Consider the following 12,347-nt stretch of genomic DNA (forward strand, 5'->3'; position numbering starts at 1 on the left):
GAAAAGAAGAAAGAAAACAAAGATCTCCAGATCAAATATGACAAACAAATAGAGGAACTAGAGGAAGAAAAGATGATGTTGGACCAATATGAGAATATTAAAAAGGAAAAGGAGAGGACAGAAAGAGAAAGTGACGATCTTCAGCTCAAACATAAAACAGACGTGGAGAGAATGAAGATGATGATGGAGAAAGAAAGACAGAATCATGAGAGTGAGAAAAAGAATAGAGAACAACAATACAGTCAGAAAATCAAAGAAATCGAGATGATAAAAACCCATGAACAGAGGAACCTTGAGGAAACAAAGAAACAGATGCAAGATAATGAAAGGAGGAAGAAGGAATAAAAACAAAACTGGAGCAAATATCAGAAGACGCTTGAAAAAATGATCCAGAATGAGACACATCAGAGAGAAGAACAAAGGAAAAATTATGAAGACAAAATTCAGCTGATTAAACAACAGCGTCAAGATGAACTATCAGTCAAGTATGAAGACGACAGAAGAAGAGCATAGAGAACATAAGACTGCCCTGTTCTCAAACAAACAAACAAAAACAATCACCATAAGATTGAAAAGCATATGGAAGACTTGATTGCCATTAAGATCAAATATACTGCACTGCATTCTGGTATATTCAGGTGTTCGGGGGACATCTTTATTAAGTGTTAACAACCTGCTGTGTAAACAATATTATATAATATTATAATATAATTATTAGGGGCTGTTCACTTGTCACATGTTTTACATACTCAGGTACATATACTTTTAACAAAAATAACACATTTTGTGTTCAGTTAAGGACAACTGGATGAGATGACAAAACTCGCTGCTAAAGTAGAAGTCTGTGATGCTGAATGTTTCAGTGATGTCATTGCATTTGATGCTCAGAATGATGTGAAATATTTTGCTCAACTGTGGGAGGGAAGCCCACCCATGGCACCTCCAAACCCAAACTACTGTGAGAATGTTCAAGAGCTGAAAGAATCTATTTTAAGACATGTTTCAAACTCAGACGGCATGACGCTGACACACCTAAGAGGACGTATTGAAGATCTCTGGAAGGCTTTACTGAACGAACAGTTTGTGTTCATGTTGCCCCCTTGGACAATGATCGACACACGATGTAAGATTTCTGTAGCTTTTATTTGCCCCGTGCTTATTTTGTTATTTTTTTCAGCAACAGATTCGGGATGCCGAACTTCACAAAGCATAATCAAACACAACCAGCTTCTTCTTTTTCTTCTCCTCCCCTTCCGCTCTCTCCTGTCTCACACTCCACAGCGCCACCTACAGCACACATGGTTGTCTATATGCTATTTCCTCAGTATTCAACAAAACCATCCACAATCACGTGAACACAGAAACAAAATCAAACTGTTATTGTTGAGGTCTCTACACCCTCCCCTACAAAAAAAATAAATACATTAAGTATTCCAAAACATTTTCTTTTCCGGCTTGACTATCATTGTGAAACACTTTAGGACATAAATTCCACTAACAGTACAGCTTAACAATAAAATCAATAGTTGTTTATTTATTTTTTATTTTTTTATACAACTGTGACATTACTACCATCATCTAAACTTTTAGTGTTGATGTGTGTTCAGAGATGTCTTGTCTTTAGGCTTGCTGGTGGGCCCCCCAGAACATCCTGTAATGACAAGTGGACACAATCACATACACCTCCCTCACAATGCAATTAGTACATTTTAAATGTCATTTCAGTATTGTATTAAACTATTAATGCTTTATTCAGCTTTTCAACTAATACCTTAAGCTGGCTAAACTTTAACTCAGCTGTACCGATGACGACTGTTCGTTATCACCATAGTCTTAATTATTCTATAAGCCGCTGACTACTCCTTAACTCAAAACATGTAACTTGTAAACCTTACTTATTTGACTATTCCAACTCTTAAAATAAAGGATATAGGTTCAGGTCACTGCTGTTCAGCTTGGGTCGTACACCGCAGGTTACCACATCAGTGTTCCTACCACAACCACTCCCATCCGCTGGTCGGAGTGTGGGCTCACCCAGGGTGTCATACGTGTAGAAATTTCTAGGTCGCCTTTCTCTGGCAGACGTTCTTCGTCTAGGTTCTGATGCCAAGTCATCAATCTCATGCTCGGCTTCTTCCACAGATCCTTCCTTAAGCTCCTGCTCTCCTTGAAAGTCTCTCAGCACCTCTTCCTCGGACTCTACTGGACTCCGTTCTTGGTCATGTAGGTTCACTGTTTCATCAATGGTTTCATTTATGTCTGTTTCCTTTTCAGTTCTTTTGTTTCTCTCCTCTTCTCTAGGGTGAAACTCTACTGCACGTGGATCCAAGCGCGTTATTGTTCTTTGTGTTGGAACCCACAGATCAAAATCTTCTTCACTGGAACTTTCAGTGTTGTCATGGTGAGTATGTTGTTTGGGGTGAGTTTTCTGTTTTAATCCGTTTCTCTGACATCCCTTTCTTTGCAGATGTACATCAGCTGTTCTCTTTTCGTCAACCAGGTAAGGGCAAGGTAATAGGAGGTTCCGATGCAGCACTCTTTCCTTTTCAGTTCCCTGCAAAGGTCCTACTACATACACCGGACTGCCGTCTCCTCTCCTTTCTTTCACTACATATGTTTGCTTTTCCCAGTATGCTCTTAGTTTACCTGGGCCACCTCTTTCCGACAGGTTTCTCACCAACACATGATCACCGGGTTCTAGGACAGAACTCCATGCCTTACGGTTGTAGTATCTCTGCCCTCTTGCAGCAGCCTTCTTCATGTTTTTGGTGGCTACCTCATATGCTTCCTGCATAGACCGTTTCCATCTTTCCGCATAGTCAGCGTGAGACTGAGTGTTCTTGACCTGCTTGGTTGGGAAAACCAGATCAATAGGAAGGACTGGCTCTCGACCAAAGAGAAGAAAGAACGGGGAGAACCCTGTTGACTCGTGGACTGTAGAATTATAGGCGTGGACAACTTTGTTAAGGTGGTCTGCCCACTTCAACTTCTCTGTCTCCTCTAGAGTCCTCAACATCCCCAACAATGTCCTATTGAACCTCTCTGCGGGGTTAGCTTGCGGATGATAGGGCGTGGTACGTGAATGTTTAATCCCACAGTAACTCTGAAGTTTCTGGAACAGGCTATTCTCAAACTCTCTCCCTTGGTCATGGTGAATCTTTGCAGGAAAACCAAAGCGTGTAATGAAATCCTCAAAGATTTTCCGAGCTGCCGTCTTCCCAGACTTGTCTCGGGTGGCGTACGCCTGGGCAAACTTTGAAAAATGGTCTACAACCACCAAAATGTACTCTGCTCCCCCTCTACTTTTCTCCAGATGCAGGTAATCAATCGAAATCATCTCGAGCGGAGCTGTTGTCTCGATGCTCTGAATTGGAGTTCTGGTAATCCGGTTTGGTTTCTTTTGTTTTAGGCAACGACAAACTTTCATGACATAATGCTCCATCTCCTCTCTCATTCTAGGCCAAAAGAAACACACATGAGCTGCTGCCACCATGCGATCAGCACCAAGATGAGCCATGTCTGCATGCAAGTACTTGTAGATCATGCTTTTCAAGGTTTCTGGAACCACTAACTGAGTTCTGGTCATTAGTTTCCTTCGCAAAATACCATCCTCATCGATCTGCAGCTGATGCCATTCCCGTAAGAGTCGTCTCACTGCTTCTGGTTCTTTCAGTTTGTCCTTGTGTCTGAGATAGATTTGTTTTTCTTTCAGTTCGTGTACTCTGCAAATAACTGGATCACTCAGTTGAGCATTCCGGACATCCTGAGATGTTAAACGTCGACTGATCTCGGATTCACCTGTCAGCTCCTCAGGTAAGACATCAATATTGCATGTGATTGCAGATATCCAATCCACTTCTCCCTGTTGTTTTGCTTTCAGAGCTTCTCCGATTGATTCCAAAACTTCTGGCTTCCACTCTTGGGTACACTCTCTCACTGTGACTTCAATGGGCACTGGTCTCCGTGACAGGAAGTCTGCATCTCGGTTCGCTGTTCCTGGTCTATACTTCAAAGTGAAGCGGTAGTCCGCCAGCTCAGAAACCCACCGTTGTCCTGCTGCATTTAGCTTTGCAGATTTCATGACGTATGTCAAGGGGTTGTTATCACTGTAGACAGTGAAAGACGGCGCATAAAACAGGTAGTCTCTGAAACGCTCTGTGACTGCCCATTTGAGTCCTAAAAACTCCAGTTTTCCAGAGTGCAATCTGTAATTCCTTTCGGCAGGGGTCAACGTGCGCGACCCATAACCCACTACTCGTAGTTTGCCATCCTGACGTTGATACAATACGGCTCCTAGCCCTTCTTCTGAGGCATCTACGTGAAGGACGAATGGCTTTTCAAAGTCTGGGTAGGCCATAATGGGTGGGCTTGACAACTCCGAAATTAGCTTCTCCAGCACTTCCTGATGTCTTCCTGTCCACTCTACTGGCTGAGAAGGAGGTGCCTGAGAATAAGAGTTTCCGGTCTTTCTTGCTCCTTTCATCTTGCATGTAGCAGCTTTTGTCAATAGGTCATATATCGGCTTGGCCATTCTGGCAAAGTCATTAATGTACGACCTGTAGTAACCAAGAAAACCCATGAGCTTTCTCACCTCGCGGACGGTGCTGGGTGTCTCCAGTTTTAGTGCTTGTACTGCCTCTATTTCTTTGGGGTTCATGCTGTACCCATGCTCAGAAATGACACGGCCCACGTAGCAGACTTCCCGCTTGAAAAAGTCACATTTCCTCGGCCTTAACTTGATACCACACTGTTGCTGTTGCTGTAAGACTCTTCTCAAATCCTTTAGATGCTGATCAAAATCCTTGCTGAAGACCAACACATCATCCAGATAAGGAACACATATCTCATCCCTCAGCTCTCCTAGGCATTCTTCCATATATCTCTGGAAGGCAGCGGGTGCATTTGTGAGGCCAAACGGAATTCTTATCCACTCGTACAGCCCCCAGGGTGTTATGAAGGCCGTGCAAGCTCGACTGTCTTCACTCATAAAGCCCTGATGATAGGCTTTGCCATGGTCCAGCACCGTGAACCAGGAATTCCCCCCTAAGTTCTCTAGGATTTCTTGGATCCGCGGGATGGGATGTCTGTCAGGGTGTGTCTTCTCATTGAGCAGCCTATAGTCTACACATAGACGCAAGCTCCCATCCTTCTTTCTTACACACACAACTGGCGAGGAGTAGGATGATGTCGACTTTTGGATCCATCCTTGACTCAGCAAGTTCTGTATGTGTGTCTTAACCTCTTGATACAGGGGTCGCGGGATTGTATTGTATGTCTTTTGGACAGGGATGTTGTCTTTCAACCGAATATCCATTCTCAGGTCTTGAATACATCCTGTGTCCCAATCATCTTTAGCAAACACTCTGCTATTTTCTCTCAATAGCTGTCTCACCCTTTCCTGCTGTTCCACAGGCAAGTGCCTAAAGTCCACTGGAGGGTCCCATTCTTCGCTTTCCTCTACCCCGTGCTGTGTATCTGGAGGTGGATTGTCGTTATGTGGTGATACCTTGGTTTGAAATTCGGTCAGCGACGTCGATTTCACTTCCAGCTGGTGGATAGCATCCACTGCATGCAGCCACCCCAGGACGGTCCGTCCAGTAAGGGTTATCTCTTCCTCCGTGGTATTTTCCACCATCACTGTGAGGTTGTCGTTGTCTTTCAATGGCATTTGAATTAGCTGTTTGTTTATTTTTATCCCTAACGGCCAGGGTGCTTTTGGATTGGGTTCCAGCATCACATGTGCCCCCAGGGACATCATCTTGTTCAGTCTGCCACATCTGACACTCACTCTCACGCACCTTGGAATTATGATGGATTTTCGTCCCAGTCTTGCAATATGACTGCTACTGCATCCTTTGTTTTTCTTCAGGAGTGCTACGACAGCTTTTGCTTTCCTGGGGCTAACTTTCAAAGATGAACTCAGTGTACTCACAAGGAAACTCAAAGGAACTTGCTGGGCTGCATTAGCTTGGATCAATTCCTCAATCACATTAAAGCCGATTATTGGTTTCTCCAATGTACTGGTTACAATTAGAATTGGTGCCATTAGATGCTTATCCTTTCCTTCATCCTCAGTGTTTCCTGATAGACTAAACTCCACTTCCATCCAGCCTTCATATGGAATGCTCGTTCCATTTGCCGCCGTCAGGTTGAGTTCTCCCTCCTCCAGCAGCTCTCTCACCGGCCTCACCTCCGCATCAGGAAGATATCTTTTCTTCCACTCTGAGCTCACGATTGAAACTTGCGACCCCGTGTCCCAAAGCACTGATGTGTTTACACCCCCTAAAGAACACTGCACCACGCACCTGCGTCCCACCAAACCTTCTGTCTTCTCTTGCTTGGCTGACCACGGACCTTCAGGTATGTGAGTTTTTGGTAGGCTTTCCGTGACATCTGCAGCAATCTCGATCTTGCTTGATATTGCATTGGTCCCTGTCTGCTTCCGACAGCCTGCTGCCCATTGTTCACCACTGCCGCACTTGTAACAATGTTCACATTTTCCCTCTGGGTTGGACTGTTCACAATGGGCACAGCGTCTAGTGTTTGTTCGAGAAGATGGAAATTGGTTATGAGCGAATCGTTGGTTACTGCTTCTAGCTGGCTGAGGTCGTGATGTTTGAGTAAGGCTCGCCACTTGAGAAGTAAGATTTTGAATTGCTTCACAGATCACTTTGTCCCTCGCATCCAGCTTTTCCATCAGGGTGTTAGGTTTTGAAGCTTTCTCCTTCTTTATGCTGACACTCTCATCTTGTGCAGCATGTACCTGTGAATGCTTCTCCTCCCTGACCGAGGCAACCTTGACGTTCTTGGGTCGAGTAGCTGAGAACTTAGATTTCCTTTCCAGATCCAGACTATAGGACATGTTCATCCTCTCCAACAGCAGTTCGTCTTCCACCAGCGGGTTTTCCAGGTAGGGTTTTAAATCTGTACGGATACTGTCATTGTGAAGGCCAGTAAGGACTGTCTGCAAAAATTGATTTTGGATTAATTCATGGTTGTATTTTAATCCTGTTCTCACATTTTCAGATGCTGACAAAATCCTTTGCCTGAGATCCATTACTCGAACTAAGAACTGGATGGGCGTTTCTTTGGGCTCTTGAGCTGCACGTGTTAGAGAGTGAAACAATTCTGTTGCATCTTTTTCAATGAAATGTGCTCTGAGAATTTGTCTAAGGACAGGCAATGTTAAATCTGTTCTACTCTCCAGGTAACTTCTCAGACTGACACTTGGGACGATGGCCTGAATGACTGCCTCAACAATCTCTCCTTCATCATAACCTCTTTTGCCTGCTCTTTGAATTTGTCTGTCAAGGCTAGCAAAGTTTAATTTGTCTCTTTGACCAGGTTCGCCAATTTGTCCCATTATTTTCAGTTCTTTTTTGTACAAGGGGTGCATGAGTGTGACATTTTCTCTGGTAACAGGTGATTTTAGTGTTTTCCTGTATGTTTTGGTACCTTCTGATTCGTTTCCATTGATTTTCACAGATTTTTCTGATGCAGTACCCATCACGTCTGTAGGGTGGCGCTCCAGATCAACTTTTCGCTGCCTCTCGATAATTGTTTCACTTTCTACACTGGATGCACTATCGATTTCCTCTTCGTCACCCATTCTCAAGCTGTCAATTTTATCCTTCATATCCAACAACACAGATAATCCCTCGTCATCCAGTGAAGCCACATCGTTTCCCTCCAAATACTGCAGAATGCATCTTCTCAGCACGCGAGGCGTGTGCGTTTCACCCTCCCCCACATTTAACTTGAGCATTTCACAGAGACCGCACAGTTGTGACACGGATAACTCGAGTAGTTTACTCTCTATTTCGTCTAGTGTAGCTTCCCACACAGGCAACATTATGAAAACTCACAGGGTAGATTTCCGTAACTCACGTTTGCAGTTATTTACCAGCTGTTTCCCCGTCCTCTCCGTGACTCGCGGCTCGCTCTTTTTGTCCCGAAATCTTGTCCCGAAATCTGTCGAAGACCGAGCAGAAACACCAAGTTTATGTTGCCCCCTTGGACAATGATCGACACACGATGTAAGATTTCTGTAGCTTTTATTTGCCCCGTGCTTATTTTGTTATTTTTTTCAGCAACAGATTCGGGACGCCGAACTTCACAAAGCATAATCAAACACGACAACCAGCTTCTTCTTTTTCTTCTCCTCCCCTTCCGCTCTCTCCTGTCTCACACTCCACAGCGCCACCTACAGCACACATGGTTGTCTATATGCTATTTCCTCAGTATTCAACAAAACCATCCACAATCACGTGAACACAGAAACAAAATCAAACTGTTATTGTTGAGGTCTCTACATTCAGCTTCAAGAATTCTCTGGAAATCGCAACTTACAGGAAAATAGAGACAGAACACAGTAAGTGGAGCTGGAGTCTTAGAAGCGCCATGCTGGAAATTGAGAACAAACTACACAACAGAATAGACAATCAAGCGGTTCATAAAATCTTAAGAGAGAACTTCAGGAGAATGAATCTGAGTTAATGCCGCTCGGCGCCGACCTATATAGTGGGTGGCTCCACCCGTAGCTCAGCGCTCGAACGTCATTGGCCGGTAAAATTTACCGGCGCGATCCAATCAAGCTTCAGTATTTGAGGAAGGAGGGGAACCCCCCCATAGCGTAAGCTATACGCAATGTAGAGAGACCGACTTGAAAGGGAACGGAAACGGTGGTGCGGTTGAACACCCTGTTGTGATGACGCAAGAGTTGAACTATGGCAGCTGAGAAGGCCATTCTTTGAGTTCTTTTTGAATAATTTTCGGAGCCTAATGAATTCGTTATGAATGTTGAATACTGCAAAATACATCTCTTCTATATCTTCAGTTGTTGCGTTTACCGAGCTGCAGTGGACACATTTGTAAACTTTACTTGGACGCATTGTGCGAGCTGTCTCTTTAACACCGCGTGGGTTATACACATGTTGCTGCTGATTGGGCTAAATTCTTGACACGCCCACTAAACAAGAGCAAATCTATCTCATCCCTGTTGCACACCGTTGCCAGGAAACGTGTCGTCCAACCCGGAAAGCACAATGCGCACCGGTTTGAGCATGAACATGCCCATAGTCAGTCAGACATGTTGCCGGGAGAAAAGTTTACAACACTATCATTAATGCACGAATAACGCCACTAAATGCAAAAGTAGAAATCTGTGACAAGGTGTAAACTGAGCTTTCGGTTGTTCGTGTTTCCTGTACACTAAATGAAGGCATGTTGCGCAGGAGATCACATCTTGTCCTGTTTCTCACTGAAGGTAGGCTAACGTTAGGCATGTTTTGTATTTATTGTCGAGTCCTTTGGATTCAATATCCTTGGATTTAGGATATTTAAGTTACCACCTCAAACTCGGATATAACGCCTGGATTTAGTAACATTCAAAGTGTTTAGTAAAATGAAAACATTTATGTCGCTCATGGTTTGGTTAACGTTACATTAAACAGCGCTGTTTTCATGTGATTTCCGGGTTGAGGATGGAAAAGTCCTAAATCCGAGTTGTCTGGAACGCAGCATCAAAACCAATACAGAAATGTATAAAACATAGTAGAGACATAAGAGACTGTGTGTTAGTCTTTCAAAGTTTTATAATTGTGGCAAATATAGGCTGTTCATTGCCATATTTAACAAGTCAATCTGAATTTGGTGATTCATCTGATTTTGAAATATGACTTTCGTCATTTACTGCCCTACAAGACGTATCAAAATACATTTTTGTCCTCCATTTTTGCATTTTCAATGCATTTTTGAACATGTTAATAAATCTATACAAAACAGTTATCTCTTTTCTTTACAGTGCTCGTGTGTTTCTGTGGTACATGGGCAACAATGAATGTGAAGAATGCTCTGGAGGGAGAAACAGTGAAGGAAACCATCCTGAAATGTTCTGCACTGGGAAAAGACGATCAACTCATGGCGTATTTTCAGGAAAACTCTGCCTCTAATGGACGTGAGCTGTGTGCACAATACTTCTGCGATCATGGAAAGTGTGTGAATGACCCAGCATCTGTAGGCCAATTCCAGGAGCAAGATGGTGATGTAGTTCTGGTCATACAAAACGTCAACATTACCAACTCGGGCCAGTACTCTGTGTCCCACAATGGTGTTAGAGACGTGTGCAATTTCACTCTTGATGTTCAAGAAGCAACAGGGCAAAAAAAGGAGAACATCACTGAGACAGGTAGGTCCCAACTTTATATTTTCTTTTATGTAATGTCCTTGCAACATATTTTTCTTTGCAATTCACTCAAAAATGAAAATGCAATCCAAACTGAGTATGTATCCAAACTAACTAAACTGCCTGCTGATTTAAAGGTGTTCTGTTGTGTTTTATTTATAGAGATGCCCCAGTCTTCTGTTTCAACTTGGTCAGTTTCTGTAATCGCTGTTGTTCTGGTCATCATTGGTGCATTGGTTCTGGTCATCATCGGTGTTCTTTGCTGCACCAAGAAGAAGGCAAGTATCAGCACAGGAAAATTGTCCTTCAATGCCCACATAATAGTACCTTTTAGCAACAAAAAAAACCTTGTTCAGTACAGTTTTGTTTAAAAGATTTAAGAATATTCGTAGGATTTGAGTCTTGTAAAGCACTGTTTTGCTCCAAGACCCTGAATTTAAATAAACAAGTGACTCAGTAAACAAAGTACCAAAATAGTTTAATGTAGAAACACAACAAAAATGTTTGAAGTGCATTGCACAAAAACTATCTATTTTGGCATCTGCATTATTTCACTAGCTTCCACTCATTGACAGATGACTTTGCGCAAAAAATCTTTGGATCTGGTCGGATCCACAGCCTCTAATCACAACATTGCATTTTTCCTTTGATATTCTTGTCAGAAGTCTTTATCCAAAGTGACTTGCAGGGCATTCAAGCTATAAATTTGATCAGTGTATGTGTTGTCTGGGGATCAAACCCATTTGTCTGTAACCCATCATAGGAGACCCGAAACCTTTTTACAGTTAAGAACTGTGCTTTCATTAGTTATCTACTTAGTGATAAGTTGGACGTTTTTGTCATTTCTGCTTTTGTTTCGATTATTTTTGCTCGTCTTATAAGGATCAGTTTCTGAATGCAGCATCAATGAGCAATTACATTTGCTTTACATAACATTCATTTTATATTCACTTGCAGATAATGAATTCTGGAACAAAACCTGCAGCAGAAGAACATGAGCTGAAGAATTTGAAAACAGCCAGAACCTAGAACAACCCAAAGAGTGTCTGGTCCCGTAAGCTTCTTAAGAAAACAGCCAGAGCCATCGTTCTCCATTTTCTGAGTCTTAAGCCCTCTTACTACCAAATACATTCCAAAACACTCAAAATTCATCCAGAAACAAACACGAAAATATATAGGTGTTTTTACACTACATCAGAGAAAGCTCGGGTCTACACCGGACACGACCGGCGCGACACGACAAAACATATTAGAAACGCATTAGAACACAGTATAATTTTATATTTTGTCCACACCGGATGCAGCGCGACATTACAAACCCATCAAGAACAAGCAGGTTGTCATGTCACGCATGTCGCGTCCGGTGTAGACACGGTGTAATTCTACCTTGAATCTTTCTGTCAAGATGGTCAGCATTACATAAAGGGTGCTAAAGAATAATATGGCCAAATCTACTTATAAGTGATGGCTGTGTGGACATGTAGGCATTAAAAGGGATGAGTCAATAGGAAATACAGGAGCTTGTCAAGTCATTTCAGGGTCTTTAAAGCTATTTCTAACTACTGCCATTAATGGGATCACGCAGTTGAGAAAATGTGAATCCGCTTTGCTTCAGGGTTTATTTCGCATTTTCAACCGGTAAGATGCATTATACTACGTATTATATGACGAACTGCCGCACGAGTAAATAACTTGACAGAAAATATGATTTGAAGTATTTTGCTGGCAGTTACCTGTTTTGTTTGTGTTGGTATGTGTATACACATACATTAAACATGAACTAGTGGTGTGTTTTGGGGAATTTGGTGACTGACCAATCAGAATGAAGCAGAGAGCCATGTGATAAAGTAGGATATTGTAAAGTTGCCTTTCCAGTATATGAAAGCTTTTTCTATTATAGATATCTTGTTTTATTGTGGCTGTACTGTTTGTATTGTGATTCCCTTTTTTATTCCCATTGTTTATTTTTTGGAAAGTGGCATTGGTGTTACACATTTTTAATGATTGCTATTTAAAACCCTATGCCAGAAGTACCACTTTATACTGTGACCTGTGTTAGGAATTGTGGTAGCCTTTTCTCAGGTTTTTGAGAATTTCTTACAAACTGGATGCATTCCTTTGTGAAGAATATTGTACTCCTGCAGCGTGTGAATGTCTTAAGTGT

General features: G+C 42.5%; 1 protein-coding gene across 1 annotated transcript; it reads left to right on the top strand.

Moving 5' to 3' along the window:
* Nucleotides 1-9,062: 9,062 nt before the first annotated feature.
* Nucleotides 9,063-11,243, top strand: LOC130545112 (uncharacterized). The gene is made up of 4 exons (XM_057319463.1): nucleotides 9,063-9,265; nucleotides 9,803-10,186; nucleotides 10,346-10,461; nucleotides 11,141-11,243. Exons 1-4 carry the CDS (start codon nucleotides 9,223-9,225, stop codon nucleotides 11,210-11,212), a joined length of 615 nt encoding a protein of 204 aa, XP_057175446.1. The 5' UTR covers nucleotides 9,063-9,222; the 3' UTR covers nucleotides 11,213-11,243.
* Nucleotides 11,244-12,347: the final 1,104 nt, after the last annotated feature.

Source organism: Triplophysa rosa, linkage group LG21 (assembly GCF_024868665.1).
Source record: "Triplophysa rosa linkage group LG21, Trosa_1v2, whole genome shotgun sequence".
NCBI lineage: Eukaryota > Metazoa > Chordata > Actinopteri > Cypriniformes > Nemacheilidae > Triplophysa > Triplophysa rosa.